The 25147-nt window shown below is 40.7% G+C and overlaps 1 protein-coding gene across 2 annotated transcripts in view; it reads right to left on the reverse strand.

Annotated features, from left to right (window-relative positions):
- Positions 1–25147, reverse strand: part of SLCO3A1 (solute carrier organic anion transporter family member 3A1) — a 731052-nt gene that overhangs the window by 24436 nt on the left and 681469 nt on the right. For both annotated transcript variants that reach the window (XM_086958095.1, XM_086958096.1), the window contains one exon: positions 19049–19113. In XM_086958095.1, the coding sequence (XP_086814221.1) occupies positions 19049–19113 (65 nt within the window). The remainder of the gene's footprint in view (positions 1–19048; positions 19114–25147) is intronic.

Below are 25147 nucleotides of genomic sequence, written 5' to 3' on the forward strand. Positions count from 1 at the left end.
GTATTCCCTATTCATTGGTATGGACCTGGAGGCCTATAGGAATGAATAGGAATTACCGAATCGGTAAATACTGATTCGGTAAGAGGGGGAAGACCTACAAGGGGGGTAGGGTGTCACATTGACACCATGTTGCACCCCTGAATAGTGTATGGGTGCACATGTGGCAGACATACATGCCCTAAGGGCATGTATGTCTGCCACATGGCACTGTTAAAAAAGCACAACATTGCTTTTTTAACGGTTTTCGTTATTTTACACCAACTTGTAGTTGGTGGTAAATAACAAATCCTTACAAGTGAAAAGCACTCACTTGAGTGCTTCCTACATTAAGGATTCGGTAATTTACCAAATCAGTATTTAAGAATTCGGTAATTTACCGATTCCTTAAATTACTGATTCGGTAAATTACCGAATCCTTAAATTAGGCCCCTACATCTCAAATGCCTAATACCGGTTGGTAACGGCCGAAATTCGGTAATTTCGGCCGTTACCGACCGGTATTAGGCTTCCTACATCTCGCCCTTAGTGTGGTGAAAAAACAGCTTGGTGACATTTTAGATTAGGGTTTGTTGGGCAAGGTTGCTTCAGAAAAACGAGGTTATCATCTTATAAAGCACTCGCACTTTATAGAATTTTTAGAAAACAAGGGCGCAGTGGGTACCAGCATGCATAAGATCGTACATAATGGCCAGACAGAGATCAAAGTGCACTTTATTATCTGTGCAACGTATACGCACTTTACAGCAAGCTGGTGGAGCGAAAACAGCACAAAGAAACCATTGTATCAGGGACTGATAGACAACGTATTTTAAGCAAAATCGGATTTTCTATGCCGTAGGCACTTGGTCCACTATGGGAGGACTTTAAAACAATAAATGTTACAAGTAATGGTCTCTGCACACAGGCAGCACAACCTTCAGACCACATTGCTTTGGACCGAACCTATAAAATACCTCAGAAACAACAGGCCACACTGCCAAGGATTGTGAGGGTGAAATGGGACGGATTTAATTTGATATCATCAAAGCCTCAGAAAGGGGACATAAGGTAATGATTTGTTTTAATTGTTTACAAAGTAGTTATTATCATGCTTTAAATCAGCACTATTGAAATGTTTGTAAGTTATTATGGAATCGATATTTGTGTTTTATTGTAATGGTTTTTATTAACTATACAATATAATTACCTGACATTCAACTAATGAAGCAATATACTCTTTAGTTTCATACATTGGAAATAGCTTTGGTATGATGAAGGTAAGTCTTTACTAATAACTGCTGTAATGTAATGCTTTTATGATATGCTTTTATATCAAAATAAAGCTTTTCAGAGACTCAAATAACTGGGGTCCGGTACCATTAAACCCCCTGGATTTCTTGCTTTTGGACCACCCAGTTTTTGGACTTTTACAGTGAATGAGTCTCAATAACTGAGAATCTTTCACTGTATACTCTGTTAAAATAAACAGAGTGCTGGCTGCCAATGTCCTCCTTTAAAAAATAGGGCACTGCAGTGCAGCTGGGGTAAGAGGCACTGTGTGGGCTGCACAGGCACAGCTGTGTACAAACAAGTGTAAACTGAGTATGTGAAACTAGTGTATATGTGCACAGGTAGCCTGTCACTGAAGGGACACTTCAGGGATTGGTGCTGACCTATGATGGGCCTTCATAGTGTTATGTCAGAAGTGCTCAACTAGAACTAGTGGGTATGTAAACTATCGTAGATTATGGGGGAACTCAGCACCAAAATATAGTTTCATCACAGTTAGGCCTTGAGATTAGTGTGACATATCAATTGTAGGGTAAACAAGCATCAGAAATGTAAATATGATATTGGTTCAATTCTTTTTTTGCGCAAACTCGACCCAAGACATCGGGTATCAGAGCGCTTTACATGAGCACCAGTTTCGTTTCAGATGGACACATTAATTTTTGTTAGGCACGGGGTGATAAAGTGATTTTCCCAGAATTACAGGATGTTGTACGTTGTTGCCGATATTTGAACCTGGTTCCCCAGCTTTGAGGTCGACCACTCTAGCTGTAAGGCTACATCCTCTCCCCCTCTCTTCCATCATATCTGCGCTCCTTCTGGCAGTTTTTCATAATTCTGGATTTTAATTCCTGCGCAGGCCTAAGGTAATGACTATACTGATCAGCCAGGGAATCAAAAGCATTCCCCACACAGAAGGGCCATTCATCAGGGTTAGGCTTGGACCCAAAAGAGGTGGTGTTGGGGGCAGTTTTAGGATGTGCTGTTGACCATTTCAGACTGTACCAGGCCCGGGAAGTCCCATTCCAAACAAAACTTAGGAGGGCACACACACATCTGCGGTCAATGGCATAGTGGCCCTCCGTTGTAGTTTTAGAGGGAAGTTAACAGGCAGGAGTGGCAGTTAAAGGTGAGCTTTCAGGCTCTCAGAGAGGTCTTTCAAATGACCACTTCAAGTCGCCATTTTGTGGTGTCCCAAGTTTCTGTGCAGGTGGGTTGGGTCAGGGTTGGAGTGATGATGTGTCTTCCTAGGACTGGACAGAAGTGCCTACCTTCTGGAACTTTCCACCTCCACTTAAATGCCTCAGCAAAGGAAAGAGAAGGGGATTATGCAGGACTGTGAAAAATACTGCACTACTGCCTTATAGAGCTGGACCTAACCTGGATGGAGTTCCGTGGATTATTCTCTCCATTGTCAATGGTCTGTCTCCCTTACACCCTCTGAAGTACAGTAAGGGGATTGACTTGTTGGGGGCCCCTGGAGGAGAAAGAGTTCTCTGGGTCTTCTGGGGACTGGGTCTGAGTGTGGGTACCCACTTCCTCAGAGACTTGCCCCCTAACTTCTACAAACACACAGGTGCTGATCAGGAGGACTTGGGACCTAAGAGTGCGATATGAAGTGTAGTCCGCTTTGAGGGCTGCAGGGTGCTGCTGGAGGTGACCCCATGCTGAGGAGGAGACTTTTTGGTATGTAGTAGAACAGAAGTGGGCCAGACCTGCTGTCTGTAAACTATGAGGAGACCTGAAGCACTGGACCTAATCCCACTTGTTCCCAGGACTCCAAGGGTCAGTTGGCTGACATATACTGTGGCTACTGGATATAAGCCCCAATAGGTCTTTTTCTGGAGTGGCCAGTGGACCAGTGGAAGTGGAGTGTGTCCTGGCCTTTGTAGTTCTGTCCATGAGTTTCAGGGAGTCTTAGAAATGGTCTTAGAAATGGCAAAGAGTAACCCAAATAGATTAAAAAGTTGGGTCTTTTGGAGCTTCAGCAGGATCTCACAACAAAGTTGTCCAATTTTGGAAGGAATTCTTTGGATACAACTTCAGGCTTGAGCTCCAAGCAACCTAGTCTGAAGGTAGGTATCTTGAATAGACAAAGGTACGAAAAACAAGGGAGTAGCCAGAAAATAAAAATACGCTCCACTTTGAACCACAGCGCTGATGGTATCAGGCATCAAGCAAGTGAACCTGACTCTTCCTAGAAGAGTGTAATTGTCTCTACCATCCACGCATCTAAACATTCATCCTTTTTCCCATCCACCTGCTATCCATTATTTCACCTTTACATTTAGTCATTCATGCCTTCTTTCATCCATCATACAGTCTTTCAACCTTTCATCCATCCATTGGCCATTCAATCCAGGTATCTGTTCATGCATCCATTATCTCTGCATACATCCATTGATCCATCCATGATTGCTTCCTTTGGCTTACCCATCGATCGATCATCCATCTGTATGTCCATTCATCAATGTTTTCAGATTTCCCTTCACTCTGCCATAGTTTCACCCATCCATTCACCTAGCCATTAACTCATCCTTTCACTCACTCATTCATCTACTAGTCCATTGATCCACTCTTCCTGCCGCCCTTCCTACCTTTCTTCAACCCTTCCTAAATTTCATGTCTACTTCCTTTAAACATTCCACCCTTCTCTCCTTTTTATATCAATCCATCTTTCTTGTAGCATTAATAATTAGCTTTTGTCTGCCCAGTTGCAGACAGAAAAGGTCCTTAAAGAACCCTACCTCCACTGCAACTGCTAAAGTGCAGAGGGGGTATGGCCCTTGTGAAAAGCATCTTCCAGGAGAGAGAACTTCAGCTGCCATGAAAGCTGAATTTTCAGCTTGGAGCTTATCCCACCAAAAGCAATGTCTTCAGTCAAACCTCATCCAGCAGTTGTCCGGATTTGAAGGAACTTTATTGGAAGCAGCATTCAACCTTGGCCTTCCGACAGATTTCAACTTCGTAAAAAAGACAAAGCCGAAGGTAAAATGTTATTTGAGTGGAACCAACCACCTGGTGTAGTTGAATCGTAGGCCTGAAATTGCACCTAGGTCCCAGTCAACCGCAAACAGTAATTTCTGATTGGTGCTTTCCTTTTCTTGGTGCATTTTGTCTTAACACTTTAAACATTCATATCTGGTCCCCCTTATTGGATTTTGGTCATTGTTGCCTTATCAAATTTGTAATAATTGTTAGAAATTGGTTGTGGGACTTTTACTGTGATGAGACTTTTTGATTGTTTTTAATGTTGCAAAGTACTTTGCACATACTCCTAAATTAAGTCAGCCTGTTCTGTACCACAGCTGGCAGGGGTTGAGCCCAGGGTTAAATTATTGAAACTATGTAAGTGACCTGGCAGGAGTTTAGGAGTTATTAGTCCAGTGTGACTCATATTCTTCACAACTAACATCTAATTTTCTTACAATATACTCTAACCCAAACGATAGCCAAGAAATAAACACAAACTAATCCTAGGCTTGCTGAAAGAATTATTTTGTTGAGTTGCTTACAAAACTATGGCTATGATGCCCAGTGGACAACGGAAGCAGTGAAAATTATCTATCCCCAGCATTCGACAGACAGGAAAGTCATCAAAACCCCCAAATTTACAAGAGATGAAGGAATGGAATTGAAATGAGATAATGTCATCACTAGAAAAGGTTGAGGCTCTTGAAGAAAAACCTCTGTGGGTTATATATATATATATATATATATATATATATATATATATATATATATATATATATATATATATATATATATATATATATATATATATATATATATATATATATATATATATATATATATATATATATATATATATATATATATGCATTTCAATCTGATAAATTTAAGAACTGATAACCACTGACGTTAATGAAGCACTGTGGATGATAACTCACCCAGGAAAAATAAAATATCACATTATCTGAATTCTGAGGGACATCAAGGCAGCATCTGAGCAAGCCCAGATAGTTTGCTGACATTGCCTATTCTCAATCAAGTCAAATCTGCAGTGATATTGTGCCCGATGTGCAGGAACAGCTGGCGCAAAATCATCTTATATTGCGTAATATCACAGAAACATGCTAAGAAAACAGTACAGAGGATTGATTTTAAGGTCAGCTTACAGCCAAGGACACCACAAATACTTCTTATCATATGCACAGCACAAGTCAGATATCTAGAAATAGTATGTTTCAATTCATGAACCAACTGCTTACACTCAAACTCTACCTAGAACTGATTATATTGTTAAAGAAGTTGGTTGCAATTGATATAAAGCTGGAAGTGGAATCCATGAAAAATGGTAATTGTAAAATGTTGAAAGAATTGCTAACATAGTGGATCCGTTACGAATTAAACAAGCCAAAAAGACCCGGATGGGAGCAATCAAACTAAGGGACCAGTTTTTCGAAGTAAAAAGAGAATCAATCTAAAAACCATGTCTCCTAAACTGAGTTAGTCAAGAAGAAATGTTATTTGGTAATGTTACATTTTGCATAAAAATTAGGATGCCAACATTGACACTCTGAGTTGATCTACGGAATCTGCCTTTTCTGCATGGTCATCCCAGATGTACTGCCTTTTTCTGGAGCCTATGTCTACCTGGGCTATGACTCTATGCCCTGTGATGCTGCTATCCTGTTCACCAAAATGCACATGGTTTGGACCTAAAATAGCACTTGGTAAATTGGTTTACCCAATTGGTTTATTTACCTTTCCTGTAATGCCTCAGCAAATGGCGCTTAACATTAGGTGTCTGAAATTCAAGGCATTTGCTTATGCATAATTACGTTTCAGCAAAATTAAGTAAAATTACTCGTAATTATGCAAAATGCAAATCTGCCATTTTATGCCAGTTTTGGCATGACGATGCCTTTGAATAAAGCATTGTAAAGAACAGCCACTTGAGTTATGTTGTTTGTGTGCAAACCTTTCACCAAAAATTATGCTTTTTGCTGTACATTTTTATTTTGAATAGAGCATAACTACGCAAAGTGCCATCATTTCAGGAATTTTGCATAACAATCAGAATGTGAAATTTCCAAAATTATGGAAATTGTACTGAAGTAATTTACATTTTGAACTGGCTTACTAAAAATGCACAGAAGTTAAATGTCATATGTGGGTTGCAGCATGTATTTACAAAACCCACATATATGACAATAATAGATGGCAGCCACCACTGTGTTCTGTCTCAGCTGACATTTAAAAACACCACAGTGACATATGGAAAGGAAAAATTTATGCATGCTGATTTTTGCATATTAATAAGTCACCCCTAAGGAACAGTTGGTAGAACAAAGCCCAACCATAATACTACCTATTTTTGAGTGTGAGATGCTAAATAGGGCTGACATGATTTGCTACAATTGATTCCTGGGGCTATTGTGAACTTTCAGGTGCCAATCTCCGCAGGAGAATCAGTTCAGATGAGAGATGAATGGGTACCTCATATAAATTAGGGAGCGGCTTCAATAGTGCCATCCTGCTGGTGGAAGAAAGATTAGTCATTTAGGCTTTAAGGTTCTTACAATTACAATAGAGAGGACATACCACAAAAGGTGGTGGAATAGAGTGAGAAATTAAATAAGATTGGGTAGGGAAAGTTCTTCACTCACATGCATTTATACAGAAAAAGACTCGCATCTCCCCCAATGTCCATAAAGCACAGACATAGGCCTGGGAAGTCTATACCAGTAGGAAGTGCTGCTGGAAGAAAGATGTCTCAAGGACTCCTGATTTCCAATAGCACCTATGGAGTGGACAATCTATCCAAAGGTCAGGTGGCTTCTTTGACTGCTTCATGGACACAAAATGTAAAAGTACTCCAGGATCCAACAAGACCTGGGAGTCCTGACTTGGGAGAGGCCAGGTGACAAAGAGGAATGTTCCCAGAACTTGGTAAAAAGTGGAACTTAGGTCTCAACTCATATGTTGGCTGGCCCAGCAGATATTTTTAGCATTAGCAGGAACTGTCATCATGGCAGTTCCTGACAATGCACTTAAAGTTTGATGGAGGCGCTTGGCAAAATAACATATATATACATATATTTATTTTTCAAAAAGAAAATTCCATAGTGAGATTTTTCTTTTTATATAAAAAAATTAAATATCCCCATCGCCATGGAAGATTACTCACATAGTTTGGGGGGCATGGAGCATTTTTTGATGCCCCTTACTGCAAGTTGTTTCCTTGTGGTGAGGGTCACTGAAAATCGTTTGTATGTCCACCCATCTAAATTAGGTGGCCAGACAAACAAACAACCCTCCAATGGCCCTTGCTCTGTCTGGCCATTGGAAGGTTTTAGGAACGTCAGAGATGGAGTAGTCTCCATCATTGTCAAACCTATGATCCACCTACATCTATATCGCGTGTGCTGACCTTAAAATTGCCGGGATGTGAATGGAGTTCCCTCTCCACCAACATATAAATCGGGCCCATAATCTCTTTTTCCATCTTAAAAAGACTGGAACATGGTGCAGAGGCCTGCTTAGTGAGGTCGGACCCAAAGTGAGCAAGAAAACCAAGTTTGTTCTGCTCTGAGCTTTTTTGCTGCTCTGCAAATGGTGTTAGCAGGACCAAAAAAATAGGATCAAGCCTTGTGATGCCCTGCCCAGCTACAGCCTCTAGCTTTGCCCTGCAAGAGGTTTTTGAGTGAACAAGTCCAAGGTGACATAGAGGAACGGGCTGGGGTGGCAAATCTATCCTTGTGCCATAGTAGGTTCATCAGCTACAAAATTCAGCTTTATTCCACTGGATGCTTAAATAACCTAAATCAATAGATTCACCGGGAACTCAACAACAATGTCTGACTTTGAGGGACCTTCACTGCCTTGAGACTTGTAATGTGCCCCAATGGTGGATAACGTCCATAAGAAAGACTTAGGGCCTTAATTAAAGTTTGAAGGGTGGAATATTATGTCAATATAAGTTGGATGTCATATCTTCCATACTACAAGGGCCATAGACTATAATATACTTATATACAGCAGTTGCAACACTGGCATTACTTTAAATAAAGGCCTAGGTCAGAAAGTAAAAACTCTGGCTAGGACAACCCGCTTGGTGTAATTGACCTACACTCCATTGTGGTCATACTAAAATCAAGCCTCCATTCCAGTCCACCACAGACTCTTATTTTCAATGCCATTTTACTTGCCATCTAAAAACTTTTAAAAGTAATATCTCTGTTTCCCCTTGTCACTTGTAATAATGTTATTGTATTTTGCCCAATTTTTCTCTATTTTTTTATAAATTGGTTTGGAATTTCTTTTGTGTTGTTTTCTTGACTTTAATATTGTTGCTGTTTCGTTTAACTTAAAAAATTCTTCTCTGGGGACTACCTGCTAGGGCTGAGCAGAGATTCTTTAAGAATTGTGGGGCATATTTATGAAAGACTTGTGTTGCCCTTGCCCCACACAACAGGATGCAACAGCGACGCAACTCTTAAATTTGATTCATAATGCTACATACGGCCACCTCGAAATTACTTAATAATCCTAGAGTAACGCAACACATCTCAAATCAGGGCATTACATTGCTCACCGTGTGGGTGGAGGGTGGTGTTCCATGCATCCACCCATAGATATTGATGCATTCCCACATATACCTTTACAGGTAGATCTGGCAGTGTGTCAAATTGCTAGGTCTCTCCAGGGGAGGCGCAACGAAGAGAAATATCTTTATTTCTCCTCGTTACTTCCCCTTTCTATGCCTGCTGCATGCTGCAGCACACACACAAAGAGGAAAATGCCTCAGGGGATTGCTTTTGTGCAGAAAGGTGTCCCTTCCAGCACAAAAACAATCCTGCTTACAACATAGGAACCCTTGAATCTTGGTATAAGGGTGCCTGCATTGGCCTTAGGCAGCACATTGTGCACAAGTGCTGGGAACAGACAGGAATGCGTTGTATATTGTTAATTATGGTGCATTTACGTCCTTTCCCAATTATGAAGTCAGCAAGGTGGCATGCTGCGCTGCATGATTATTTTTTTAATAGACCCATGTGTTTTGGCCTAACCATATTGTCTTTATTTAGTTGGTGACGGCTCCCCCTTCCCAAATAACTGCTAAGTTACTGACTATCGGTCATTCAATATAGACTCAATACAGACATACTTCTCTTAGCATGGTAAAACTCTGCTTAGTAAGGCTAGAACAAATGACAGATTTTTTGAAATACTGAATTCATTAAATATGGGATTTCTGCTATAGCTGCTAGGACCAGTGGGATCCCTTTCTGAGTGTAGACATCACTGCAAGATTTAATTGAGAAGGCAAGAAGAATCGTGTTCCAGTGTATGAAGGATAATAGCAGTGGAAAGACTTTTTAACCATCGGAGTGGAAAACCACACATCATGGTGTGTGTTTTACAAGGATAACATGTCTGAGAATGGCAAAGTAGAAACTGATGTCATAATGGGTCCTATGCTAGGTGAAGCATTTTAGTTGCAGTGCCAATGCCACATAAAAGACACTAAAGACCATCATTTATGAGGCCATGCGTCACTTTTACGCCGCTGGTGCGTCACTTTTTGTGACGCACCAGCGGCGTAAAAAATGCGCCTTGTTGCGCCATATTTACAAAGTGACGCATCTAGGTAGATGTGTCACTTTGTAAACCCCTGCACCACATTATACCTGCGCCAGGTATAATGTATGCAAGGGGGACGTATTGACGCAAGAAAGGGTCGTAGAAGTGACGCAGTGAAATCTATGAGATTTCACTGCGCCACTTCTAGGACACATATGCGTCAATTTCTTACGCCTGCCTCACAGCAGGAGTAAGACTGACGCAGGCCCTTTTCATATGGGGCATGCCTCATGTGAAAGGACGCATTGCTGGAGTTGCGTCACTTTTCTGACACACTCCAGCAATGCGTCACTTCTGCGCCATACAGATACGTCAGAAATACTGACGTATCTGTAACTCCTTGCGCAATGATGCGTCATACTGTAAATATGACACATCATTGGAGTTGCAAGGAGGGCGCAGTGAAAAGTGACGCATCGCTGTCTTCAAGCAGCGAAGCGTCACTTTTCATAAATGAGGCCCCTCATTTTGAGTTGATTGGAGTTTTATGACCCCCTGCGCAGTAATCGGAATTCTGAGTTTGGTCATTTTAACAGGGTAAATTAAACATCTCACACTTCATTAACTTTTGCAGGTCAAACCTGTAAAAATGTAACGAGGGAAAACAATAAGGTATTTACATTGATGCGTATTTTGGTTAGGTAAGTACCAAAATCTGGAAATTTCACGAAGGACTTTGGACTCTTTCTTGCAAATCTGAATATAATATTTGAATTGCATCTTCAATTGTTTATCAATATTTATAACAGTATAACTATTCTAGGTCTGTGGAACCGTTCAATTACATTTTTCTGTGCTAGAGCCTCGTTTTTCCCTAAACTTCCTCCCCATTTTAGGAATGAAATAGCAGGTCGATTGTAATTTAATACATCCTAGTGGAACCAATCTCATTGTTCATGCCTTGGATTATTCTTTTTTTTTGAGAGCCTAAAATCGTGCAGTTTCAGTATCGCATTTACGATCAATGAAACAGAACAGAGAACAAAAGGTAATTTCACATATCAAATATTATGAAGATATTGTATATCACTATTACTGTTGACCAGCAAAGTTTGGAACAAAAGGTGCTCCTGGTGACAGCAGCAGTGCAAGTGCAATAGTGTAACAAAAGTGTACATGTGCGCAAGAAACATTTATATACAGAGAGAGAGAGACCATTGGCTACTGAACTCGACTGATTCCAGTGCTGTCTGAAAACCAGTCTAGGAAAGTAAACTGGGAATCTTTTGAAGTTGCAATCTGTCGACCATATTTGTTGATACTCTGCTTTCTTTTTCAGAGAAAACTTTATTACAGAAACGTTTAACCATCATCATTTAATCTTTATTTCGACTTTTTTCAGCCATAAAAGATTACAGTTAAAACGTATATTTCAACACATAATATAAAATAGTCAATTCATCGTATACAGTAGAAATTTCATAAAATCAGGAATATTCAATCACCCCTAGCTACTATTTGCAATTAAAAAACATCTCTTGGACTAAATGGCTGTCAAGAACTTTGATAGTGCAAAGACAATATGCCCTGAGGTATCAGTCCTAAGGATTCTCACTGCAACCGAGCATTTGTCATAGTCCATGTTCCTGCACAAGGGTACTAACCAGTACTTCCTAGCTTTGCTATAATCAGGGCAGAAAAAGAGTATGTGGAGTTCATGCTCTTGACTGGCACTGCAACCCGGGCAGAATTTATTCATAGGGGAAGGCCATTTGCTTGTAAAAGCCCTTAGTGGTAGTGTTCCATGCCTCCATTGGATATAGAGCTTCCTTGCTCCTACTGGATAAATGACGTTCAGGAATTCCTCAAAGACGTATGAAGTCTTGATAGTTAAAAACACTTGTGTCAGGGAGCCGGCTCAAGAATCATGCAGCCATGTGTTACGTTTGTGATCCATAAAGGACTTCATGAGGGATTTGCCTGAAACCTCCCTACACGCCCGTTCTGGTTCCTACCACAGGGCAAGTAGTTCCATTTTCCCCAATTCCTGTTTCACAAATACAAGCCAAGAGATTTTGCTGCTTTCCTATGGCTCAATACATCCTTCAATTCAAGCCTATAATTTGAAAGTTCTGGAGTTATCCAGAGCCTGCACCAGACCCTGAGAGGTTTAAGGCTAGCTCATCCTGGATAGAGCTCAGTCCTAAATCTAACCTTAATGGTAGGAGTGGTGTGCTTTGGGGAAGCGCCAATAGTTGCAGCATAAATTTGTTCTCCAGGTTTGGGATTTCAGGCCTGCACAAGTGCCCCCAAAGTTCCCCACCGTAGAGAGCCGATGCCCTCGCCTTGACTTTGTAAATCTCAAGTGCGGGGCTCACAGGCTTAAATGTCGATGTGTTTGACATTTTAAGGATGCCCCCCACTAATCCCTTTATATTCACTACATTTTGCCATAAATCAGCAATATCGGTTATGAACTACAGAGCTTTGTTAGATATGCTATCCAGAGGTGGGCTTTACCATCCTTAATCGTCAGGATGTTCTTACTTCTTTCTAGCTGTGGGCCATCTGTATGGCTTGTTACTCTATTTAGCATGTTTCACCTACCCTGGTATTCAACCATCCTAACATCTGTTTCCATCCAGTGTCTAACTATGTTTTACACAAGTCTCCTTCCAATGTCCTGCCATCTTTTCCCTCTAGAACCTAGGCCTCCTTGTGAGTTTTGTCCGTTTTACATCAATTATTACATTTTGTTGTCGTCATTTGAATAAAAATATCTTTGGTTTGTGGTGTCTTTCTGTTCTTTTTTAAGACCATTGATTTTTGCTGCTCTTTGGCCTCTATTTGGCAAGAGCGTCCTGAACTTCTAGAAATTCACCTATTTAGACTAATTTGCAGGATGCAGCTGCCTTGAAAATATGCACTGGTATCAAATAGGGGGATAGGGGGTGGACGATATTTTGACTGGGGTCCAATGTACTTGTCCTGAGAAGCAGCAAACAATAGAATTGTACAGAGTTCCCCAGAGGGAGCTAAATAGTTTTAGCTCAGCCTCTCTTCTCTCTCACTCGATAAAAAAGTGGGGGTTGAGTGCATGGTGTAGACCCTTTTCAGAATGTAAGGATACCTCACACAGGCTAACGGCAGGACCACAACTGTTGTCCCAGCCGATGACCGTCCAGCGTCATCATTGGTATCCTGCTCCTACGACAGGCTGGCGGTGCAATGCCCGTCGGGCAGCAAGATAAGCTGCACTTTGGCGGAGATCTTTTATTCCGAGCCAGCGGGTGTGTGGGTGTGAGGGGCCTATATAAGGTGCAATAGTGAGCGTGGTGGTGTGTGTTAAAAAAAGTCAGTAGAGTCCTAAAAAGAGAAGATTTTTATTGGTCAGGCTCACTGCTTTATTAAAAAATAAAGGGGTAATAAGGAGTGGTAAACAATGAGACCAAACCTTTATTCAACCCTTGTTTGTGGAAACGGTCAACATGTTTCTCGCCCTAAGGGCGATTCTTCAGGACCTTGTGCTCATATGATTGCTAACATCCCCCGAGTAGCGGAGGACACTGGTATACGACCTGTATAGTGTCGTTCGGAGTTGATTCCTTATGATGGACCACCATGGATACACCATGCACTCAACCCCCACTTTTTTATCGAGTGAGAGAGAAGAGAGGCTGAGCTAAAACTATTTAGCTCCCTCTGGGGAACTCTGTACAATTCTATTGTTTGCTGCTTGAAAATATGCACTGCCTAATCCCAGCTTGCTTTGAGCCTGCCAACGACCAATTTTTCTTAGCTCCTCTCACACCTTCTCTTGCGATCCCTCAAGATCATCTCTTCAGCTCTTTTGGCTCAGTTTCTAATTCGAAAGTTTCCTAATCACCCGGCTGTTCACATATGATGTTCTCTGGCATGTATACCTTTCTGCATAGTGTCAACGTGACTGGGTGGCTTTAACCTGTTGTTCTTGTAAGCGCCACCTTCACATGCTGTTCTTTGGACTAGATGCTACCAGCGGTTGACACTCACATTTGGATTAGCAAAAGGCACGAGTCTAAACAAAGAACTACCTCTTTCCCAAATTTGGTGTAATTCTGTTCAGCAAATCGGGCTGTACCTGCGGCTAAAGGTCCTATGGGAAATAGCATGGGAAAAACGCGTTTTGGGACCCCCCTTTTTTCTCGGCCCCCGCTTGATGAATCATCGTGAAACTTTCAGGATAGGAGAGGACCGGAGCTGGCCAAAAGTTTGGAACATTTCACGCAGATTATATGTATAGATCTATATATACATTTATATATCTTCTATATATAATCACAAAGGTGAACATGCATTAAAACTCGATTCTTTTCTGAAGACAAAAGCATGTTCACAAGCTTCTGCTGTGTCCAACATAACAAACCTTTACCTTTAGCAGAGGCAGCTGTACAGAGGATCGCACAACAAATGAAACAACAGTGCTTTTCTTTCCAGTGGCAACACAGGTTGAAGTCTTCACTAACTTTTGTTTAATGAGCTAGTGTACAATGTGCAGATTCAGCTTTCTGCAGTCCTCTTAATTCCTTTATAAAATCAGGAATACATATTCTAGATTGCAAAGAAAATGAATGACTTGGATGAGCAAATCACATGTGTACATGGGAAATTTGAGAGGTCTTTATACAAAAGCCAAAACTGTCTTTGATCAGTCACCTAAAGATTCAGCACAGATGTTTAGTTATCTAGTATGCCAATATGTATTTGCAATGTGGGAAACACAATAAATGTCATAAATTTGCGATTCACAACGTCATTTTGAAATGCCATAGAAGCACCATATTTACGGTATGGTGTACCATGGCATAATGATCAGGGAAAAAAGATGATGTTGGCACGGGGTGATGTTGTAGCAGAAAATGACACATCAGGAGCAAAACCGTCATAAGGCTGCTTAGCGGCACACAGAGTGTGGCTAACCACCCTAGTGTCACCTTTCAGTGCATCAAAATGCACATTAAAATTACACTTTTTTAAAAACAATTTGCACATTTCACAGAAGATAGCCATGGATCAGGGAGAACAGAGCAGCAGCCAGGGCAACAACCCAAACAACCCCAGCACCAGCCAGGATGTCCAGACAGACTCCCAAGGGAAGAGGAGGTGCATTTCGGTGAGAAGGAGAATGATATCTTGATCAGTGAGGTGACAGAGCACCAACATCAGCTCTTTGTCACCTAAAAATTGTCATTAGGAAAGAAGGAGACCATTTGGCAGTCCATAGTGGTCAAGAATAACAACATAGGATAAGCCAAGAGGATAGTCACTCATGGCAAGAAACACTGGCACGTCTATAAGCACAGGACGAAGGAGAAACTGGCCAACAACCTGAAGGCAGCCATACAGAGGAAGTCCGGCGCCACAGGAGGTGCTGAATGCCTTGGAGAAGTGGGTGGCAGCTGTCATCCCACAGGGGTTGCTTGCAGGAGTTCCGGGACAAGACAGTGCAGCCATGAGGAACAACAAAACCCACAGAGTAAGTACAACTAGGGGCAATGCGGGGAAAAAGTTCTTGTTGTACAGTGCAGCTAGCTAGGTCACAGCACTCCAGTGCACTGTAAACAGGGCAAAGGGCAGTCATTTGGTTCATGTACCATCAAACATCACATAAATGTAAGTCACGCTGCCCAGCCACATGTGGCACAGATGAGTCCAGCTCCCTCAGGTTTATCCTTTCTATGTGTGAAGTGCAGCACCAGTCCAGGTTTTGTACACTGGCACCTGTAGTGGAATGTATAACATGAGTCTCCAGAACAACAATTCCCACATTACAAAGCAAAAAACATGGGGCCTGTTTACAAGTTGTCCAGTCCTATTCAAATACAATCCTGCCAACAATGCAGACACCCTTTCACCATGGTGCAAGGGTGCCTGTGTTGGAGCCAGGCACCATTTTGTGAGCCGGCTGAAAGGACATGAATACACCGTATCTCGTAATTACGGTACATTTCTGCCCTTTCCGTTTGGTATAGGGCAGCGCAACAAAAAGACTTGCAGAGCTGCTCCACGTCGAATCATTGTAAATGAGGCCGTCAATTTTTTCTGCCTTTTTTTTTTACATATGTATTGCTGATGACATGAATGCAGACTTTTGAGGCAGACATCTAGTTGACAAGATGTGGTTGAATGGATGTTTCCTGGAAAAGTGACATAAACGCAAAGACAAGTAATGGTTTCAAACATTCATTGCCACGTTGAACCTTCCCTACATGTCCCTTGTTGCATCCCAGAACATGTCATTCAGTGATGTAGCTAAACTTGAGGGGGGCCTCCTCCTACAAAATACATGAAAGGGCCCCCCACCGGACTCATTCAGGAGCTCTTAGGTGAAGGTACTGTGCTGAGGCGGGCCCCTGGAGCTCAGGTCTCCAGCAATGCAGGGGCCTTTGTAAAGCCACTGTTAACAATGTGTGTGCGACTATGATTTCCAGTCACTGTGGCTAGTCCCCTTCCAGGGCACATTAGTCCGCACACATGTATTGTGCAGAATGGTACAAACAAGTGATCTGAACACCAGTAGGGGCGAGTAGAGTTACCTCCCCCTAGAGATGTCAAGACAATGGAACTTGGCCTTGAGCAGGCACCAAAGGTTTGCTCGACAATATTGAGTGTCTTGCTGAGTGCCTGGTTGTAGGCCTCCTCTGGCTCAGTCTGAGTGTGTGCATGTGGGGTCATTACCCACAGCTGAAGCCCATAACCTTGGTCAGCTGTGTGAAAAGAAAGGACAAGTGTAAATGTTTTTGCTCACTGTTCCAGATACATTCAAGTCCTTGTAAGATTTGTATAGTGAAATTGTCATGCACATTTTGTACTTATTTTCACATTATGTATTACTCATACAGGTGGTCATAGGTTTATACATGTCTCTTCTATTATTCTCTGTAATATCAAATGGTGAGCAGGGGCTGATACATTATACTGTTCTACATCTTGACTGTCATGTTGATCCGGTAGCTTTCTGATAAGGCCATTTGGAGATGTTCCTGACCACTCTATGTTATGTGCTCACACTACATGTGTGAAGTGACAGATTGGGGATCAGATATTTAGCTAGTTGATTTTCCCTAGGTAGGTAGTGACATAGCAGACATGCCTTACACTGACACATCCATGTGTCCATGGTAAACCACAGATGATGGTAGACTACATGACATTGGCACAGGCATTTAAGAGTAAGTTATTAGCCAGTGCAGTAGATGCATGTCAAAGGAGCACATTGTTGTCTATCCGATGATTGCCATTGTTCCCACTATATGCACATGACCCATGGACCCTGATAATTTTAGAGTGCCACTCTGTATTACAGCAAGGCACCTTTCTGCACTACACTAAGTCACTGAAAAAGGGCAGTAGTGCACAATAATGAGGCCATACAGCACATTTTAGGTAATTCAGCCTATACTTGCACACAAGTTGCCAACATGTGTAGTACAGCCATGACCTTTAACTGTGGAGAGTTGTTGGTATATCTGACAGTTTTTAGCTGGAGCCTTGCTGCAATCAGGTTTAGCAGCTGAACAAAGGTCTCTCTCCTAAGCAAGTAATAGGTGATTACCTCTTCCTCCCTAAAACTAATTAGAGAAGTATGCTGCTGACAGATGCGCTCCCTTCTCTTGCGATGCAGGCAGGGGTGGTGGATTGTGATCATCCCCTTGCAACTCTAAGCTCCAAAATTAGCACCTCCATGGCATAGCTGAGCTTGCCAAACCTTTTTGTGTTGCTTTTCTTTATGTACCAGTGTCCATGCGTCATTTCCTATGCCTGGGTTACCCACGCGCAGAGAATTTGATACATTTCATGCTCTGCGCGCCACTTGCCAATGATGCGTCACTTTTGCCAAAACTCGAAAGTATCACTGCATTAGTTTTACATTGTAAATATAGATGGAACGCCTACCTTGTACATATTAATACTTACGCGACACAGCAGTTTCAGGCACAGGTGATGCATCAGCCTAGATGGGTCACCTTGTATATGTGGAGAACTGATTGCACCGCCATAGCGTCAAAAATGTTGACACATTGGCAGCAGAAGCTTCATGTAAATAAGCCCAGCAGTCTTTAGAACCAAATATCTAGGCTAACTGTTTGCACTCTACTCACTATCACTATAGCATTTGAAATGCAAACATGCAGCACTCTCCTGGATAGCAGACACAGCATGATTTCTGCCCTACCTACAGCTGTGCATGTCTGATGGTCAGAACTGAAACTGCAGACCCATTGGATATCTACAATTTGAGATTTTTGCCGCAGTGATTCCAAGAGTTGGGGGCTGTGTTGCAGTTGAAAATGCACACCTTCATACACTTATTGTAATGGGGACATATGAGACGCCCTGTGTGTTGAGTCACCCAATCAAATGGATACTAAAATTAATTGCCTTGGAATCCAAGTACTTAAAATGACTGAACATGATTTACTACATTCTCCTTGGCTAAGAATAACAATCCTTTTAGAAGTAAAAAATAACAACAGTTAGTTGCTCATGAGACTGAAAGGTGGGGCTCATGATTAAACCTGAAAACCTACATGGAGATTTTTACTGACTTCTATGACAAATTGTATTTCTGTAAATTTGCAAACTTACTTCTCAAGTTACAAACACTTTAAGGCTCCAGAGTCATACCTCTACATAATGCACAGGAAAATATGTTCTTTATACAAATTAGTGATTTCAGGTCCATTAAAATGTGAATATTCCTCAGACTTTCATGTAGCTGTCATTGAATAGGATAAATAATTTCCAATGTCCTTGTTCATAAATTGCCAAAATTAATTTAGTAAATTTGTGCATAGATAATCTTAATAGCCTATTAAAGAGATAGCAGTTCCCCGCTGTTATGGCAGGTCAGCAATGCATTAAACCAGCTTTTCTTTTTTTGGACGTGAATGTCATTTCACAAGAAGCACTCAAGCGACTACGGACGTGCAGATTTAAATCCAAGATTAATGCATCCATAATTGGATTCATGCCAATTAAATGGCAAGAATGGTAAAAACTAAATGTCACATTTCCAATAAATAATGTTCGCCTTTTAGAGTGGATATTATAGATAGCTTTAAAGTCGTCACTACAAGGATAAAACTTGAAATGGAGCAAAACCTTTATCTAAAGCAGTTAATTCGACGGGACTTTTGAAAACTCCATTATACTTTTTTATTTTAAATGTAAAAGAAATTCCACATACCTATCAAACGGAGAAGCAGGAATAAAACCCCCAAAGCGTAGGACTTGAGTTCGGGACTCACTGCCCTGCACAAGAAAAAAAAAGAGAGAAATGGATTCCTATCGCACTGCTTAATTAACAGGCCCATCATCAATACTTTATTGTCAATTACAATAGCACTGTCAGCTCTTACGGAAATAGTTAATTGTCTTCCCCTTTCTGCAGAATAGAACACAATTGCTCATTTGTTTATGAATTATACCTTCAGAAGCGACCCTTAACTGTTGAGAACATTAGCAACGCGCATCACTGTAAGACCTAGTCCACTCCTCCAACATGTCATCACTTATTGCACATTCCTTTTGAAACTTCACGCTCTAGTTGATAGAACATTCTAGTGACTCAATCCAAATATGCTGTGAGTGAAATGTCTGAATGAAAAGGCTTTGTTGCCAGGATACATTTTCTACCATGTCTCACAAGCTCCGCAGCAATGGTGGCTTGGTGTGATATATGTAACATGTGGACACAGCATGTTTCAAAGAGGGTTTGTTCCTGTTCTCTGAGTTAGAATATAGGTGTTTAATGTGAACACGGTCTGGGTAATTGCTCTCTGGCTATGAATGGAAGTAACCTATATTTATCTCAACATGCTGTGAAAACACCCATTGAACTATCCTTTTTTTGAGATTGGAAGTTATATCTTATTGGAATAGAAAGTGTCTTTAGGTGACAGAATAACAATCCTCACCAGGTTCAAAAATCTTATGTCACTTTAAATTATGATGTTAGAAATAAATTCTATAAAAACACAAACTGACAGATAACCTCTTAGGCAGATCATCTCACCTTTGTATGATCACTAAATATTCCCAAATTTATAATTTGCAAGAGAAATGAGACCTAAAATGTACAAAACCCTGCATGCTGCTTACCAGTTAGCATGAAGATATCAAAAGCGAGTGCGTGCCATCTTGTTGTTTTCCAGCTCTTTTATTTTTATTTCCTGACCTCATGTCAACAAATCCTTCAAAAAAGTACAATAAGAAGTACCAAAAGAAACTAGTCTACGAACGAGGTCTATTCAGCCATTAGCTTTCATGCACTTTTCATTGTTTGCCTTTAATTGGATGAACTGCTAATCAAATCCATGGCATTTTGTGGATGGCAGCATTGTCAATTTTGAGTTTCCAAGAGGTTTTGGTGATGAATCAAGGAGTCCATTTGTTTGACAACTGGTGTATGTTCTTTGCTGTGCTGACACTACAACTTTTTTATAGCTCATTTATGACTTTTTACTTTGGAAGAGTATGCTCTTTGGATGCCTAATCCTGTCATAAAGGCAGAGTGCAATTCATTAATTGCCCGTGCTCCTTAATTTGTTTTACTTTTCCACCATGATAACCTGCTGCTGGATTTATGGTTTTCATGGTTGCAAGCTAAGGAGGTGTGCCCACACGTTTTAATGTTGCAATGGAAATACTGTCTGTTAGCCCACATTATCTATATGTTACATTTTTCAGTTCAGAAAGCTTCATCATCTAACTTCTTCTCATACAACTCTTCTTATTGGACAAGAGCCACACTCTGAAACTGTCGAGCAAAGGGATAGTTTCTCAGCTGCTGCGGTACCCCATGATTTTTATCAAGCTTGTTCATTGTGGGATTTTTTTTCAAGGGCAGTTGTGATCAACACAGATAACAACCAATAAACAATAGCCAAACACTTCCCCTAACAAGAAGCAAGACCTATTGGATTTTCCAAAGTTTGCTAATACAGTGTTGTTACATGCTTGGATTTTGATTAACAATCTTTCAATTATGAGTTCCTCTACAAACCTTCCAGTTATCTTCTTGAATAGAGGATAGAGGCTATGGGTGTCATCCACAGAACCTTCTTCCACGAAAGTGTAACTGGCAACTCAGAAATACATCAAGATTAAGCTATCTTTGAGCTTTCAAACTGGGTCCAGGTTTCAAAGATTCTCAAATGCAACAAGTGAATTCAGTAAAGAATGCTTGAAGTTATGAAAAAGATCTAGGAATAGAAGGGACTGTGGCTATGAAACCAAGATATATAACTCTCAGGGTAATAATGCAGGATCTTTCAGATGGTTCTTTGGTAGAAGGATTTGTGCACACCACATTTTAATAAGTAACTGCTCTCAACGATACAATCCCTATGGGTGAAGGCACAACACTAGATTATTGAATTGATATAAGGAAGTCAACTCCGTCCTCCCACTCACAACCCTTCAGCGTCATCAAACAGGGCATAGTCTTATACAAGTCACATTAGTCTTTATACTGTGTAAGGATAACCCAGCCACTGATGCAGATAGTGAGGAATCTTGTACAGACCTCTGATCCCCATTGAAAGGCATCAGTCCAAGCAACACGAATGCACAGAATATTAAAAACCCTCCAGGCACAAGAATCTCTAACTCTCATCAGGACGAGGAATATTGTACAGAAGCTATCTATCACTCCATTATTTTTCCTTATGTCACAGGCTAAAGTGAGCTTAGAGTTTGACAATCTCACTCAAAGCCACTGAAAAGATCAGAAATAGTGAAAGCAGTGATGTGTCTAACTCCAACTTTTCTCATATTGCCACCAGCTGTGTGTAGACTAGAAAAGACGATCCCACCCCAGTCTGTGAGACAATAGGTTGAAAGGTTGTTCCATTGTAATGGTAAGTGTTGACGTGATCCATAACAATCAAATGTCATAAATTCCAACAATGAAACTGGAAGGTTCTGGCAGTGTGTGTAACCACTCACAGAACAGGGAGTGCTTTTCTGCAAGGTCCTCTTCAGTTCTTGATCACAGACTCTTGCAAAATATGAACATTCTTCAGATGAAGCTTGAAAGTATCTGCATTGATCTTATTTGTTTTGATACATTTCCATAGAACTGGACATGCAGCTATCTGCTTGGGACTGTCATCTGCTATTACTTCTGACCAGGTCTTTCATCATGTAAACATCTTCCATGCGTTAGTTGGTCAGTTCCATAATATATTATTTAAATCCAACCTTTATACTAATAATGTTATTGTTCATACACCATAAACCCTCACATGGCAATGTGATCATCCATCCACATGAGATAAAGGGGCAAGGAGTATTTGGTGGTGGAATCAATACTACGAAGTCTTGGTATTTGACAACCCAACATTCAGCAGTGCTAACCATGAGCTTTTGAGAAATTTTTGGGCAGTGGCACTTATTATTTCACAAATTATGCATTGAATGTTTCAGCAGTAAGCTTGGGACCTGAATATCATTATGGGCTGGAATAGCTCCACACTCCTCTTCAATCGAAATGTATGTAACAGAATTTGCCAACTTTAAGTTGACAATGGGGCATATTATCAAAGGGGTTTATCTCCACTTTTTTGGCTTTAAAAGCCAAGAAAGCAGAGATAAAATTCTCTCCCTATTTATTACCTAGCTGTCGCTAACACCAGTTAGCGACAGCTAGTAGGAGATAGTGACCATCTTGGGCCCCACTTTGCATGTTAGTGATATTTATCCCTAATGACATGCAAAGTGGGCGTGCCAAGAATTTAGCGACTGGAAACAGTCGCTAACATCGCTATCTCCTATTATCACTTTTTGGAGATAATCGCGCTAAGCGCGAATATCTTCAAAAGCTAACACCTGCCCTGAGCAGTTCTTAGCCATGTTATCCAATGGGAGGTGAATAAGATGGCTAAGAGCATTAGCTCGCTAATGCATGATTATCGCTGACTTTTCAGCGATATTCATGCATTGTGGCCGATTTTTATCGCATTTGCGATAAACCTTGGTAATACCAAGGTTTATCTGCGATAAAAATCGCCGCAGATCGGCGATAATTTTTTCACTCTAACCAAGCAATAGCGATAATTATCGCTATTGCTTGGTAATATGCCCCAATGTTTTTTTGTTTTTGTGGAGGGACAGCATTTAGGAATGCTTCAACAGGACTTCAAAGGGAATCCATCAGCCCTGATTACTGGGATTTATAGCGACAAAAGCATCCAATGGGAATCTGAATTACTCTGCTATTAGGACTTACAATCATTTTCCCTGATTAGCACAAATTACAATCTTCGTACTATCCATAGGAATCTTGGCTTCTGCAAATGTACTGTGGAGAAAATATCATTTTCACAGGTAGAATGTCTTTTTCTGACAAGGTTGCGCATCTCTGGCACCTGGACTATCTCAGTCTGGGCTGATAGGAACCAGCTGGCATGTCAGAAAATTTTGTGGGCCCAAGTCAAAATTGTGCTGCCTGGCCTAGATGTCATCAAGACGTGTTTTTCAGTAAGGAAATGCTCTAATATAAAATAGAAAATAGGCATCTATAATATCAGGCACCATCTATGGGTTGTAAGTATCTTACCTGTCTTGAATCAACATGAAAGGCATGTTTCTAGTGCTATAAATAGATTTTTTCAGCAGAAGCATAAGTTCTTAAACAAGTAAGGCATCTGGGAATGTTGCTCTCTATGATCACTCCTCAAGAAGCCAGTTTTAGCTGGAAGGCTACTGTAGTAGAATGAAGAGTGCTCCCTCAAACGTGCCTGCAGTACATTTATTGCACTCAAAAAGGAGAAACTGGGAGGATTGAGAAGTACCCTAGCATTAATCTAATGTGACCCTGAACCAAACCTTATTTTGACCCTCACTTTATCTTCATCATTACCTAGTCGTAACCCTGATCCCTACACTAATTCTGGCTTTGCTTTTACCGTTTACCTTTCATCTAAATTTGAACCTAGGCATCTACCTAACCCAAATCCTGACCCTATACATCAGGTTATCATGATAATTGATATTTTGTATTTTGTATCCATTTTTTACTTATTATTACAAGTTTTTTTTTTACTTACATTTTTACTTCGAAAATGCAGAGGCAGATTTACACATAAAACATGTATCCAGCCTACACAATTGCACATTACAGAATGTCAATATTTTTTTAAAGCAAGGAACTAGTATTTTATCATGATAAGGACATATGCAGTTATTACGACCGTAGAAAATGTAGCGAAATCCGCTAAAAAAAACACGGATATCCCATAAACCCGTTTTACAGTCTACATCAACTCTATGCATTATAAGGTGGACAGTACATCTGCAACTTTTTTTGATGGATGTCTTGCTTCCACCAAACTGTAAGTAATACATATAGTGGGGGAACCCACTGAGGTCATGAAGTACCAATGTAAGTTGAGTCACATGCTGTGCATAGCTCGCCATCTGGTGTTGTGCCCAGATGTTTGCACTGCCTGAATGCCTGAGTTTGATATTGGATTGTCTTTATTTGGCGAAGCAAAGGCGACAAATAGCTGTTTTGTCCTTTCTATATAGTAAAGAATTGCTCTTTTAACATCTAAAGTGTGTAAAACACGTTCTGCCACAGAATCTGGTTGAGGGAAAACACAGGCAACTCAACAGATTGGTTGATATGAAAGGCAGAAATGACCTTTGGTAGAAATTTTGGGTTAGTCGGGAGAACCACTTTGGTTTGATGTATTTGTAGGAATGGTTCTTCTATAGTTAGTGCCTGAAGCTCGCCCACTTTCCTCAAAGATGTGATAGATATGAGGAAAGGCAACTTGCAAGTAAGAAATTGTATTTCTCAACTACGCAATGGTTCAAAGGGAGGACCAATTTGCCTGGTGAGTACAATGGTGAGATTCCACACTGGAGCAGATGGAAGCCTTGCAGGAATGATTCTCTTAAGTCCCTCCATAAATGCTTTAATGACATGCACTCTAAAAAGAGACAGATGTTGTCTGTTTTGTAGGTATGCAGCTATTGCAAAAGATGTAAGCGTATGGAAGAGTACGCTATATTGGAACGATGTAGTAAATAGCAAATGATGCTTTGAAGTGAATTGTCCAGTGGATCTGTTTGATCGTTATTACAGTATATCACAAATCTCTTCCACTTTGCTGCATAGCATGTTCTTGTGGTAGGACATCTAGCCTCTTTTTTTTTTTAAACTGTTTTTATTGTTTTCATCCAATCCATCAGCAGTCATGACAATATACAGAGAAGCATATAGTGTAATCAGGTTATAAACATTCATATACAATATCGTTATGTAAGCAATAGCCAA

Source organism: Lissotriton vulgaris, chromosome 2_1 (genome assembly GCF_964263255.1).
Source record: "Lissotriton vulgaris chromosome 2_1, aLisVul1.2, whole genome shotgun sequence".
NCBI classification, from domain to species: domain Eukaryota; kingdom Metazoa; phylum Chordata; class Amphibia; order Caudata; family Salamandridae; genus Lissotriton; species Lissotriton vulgaris.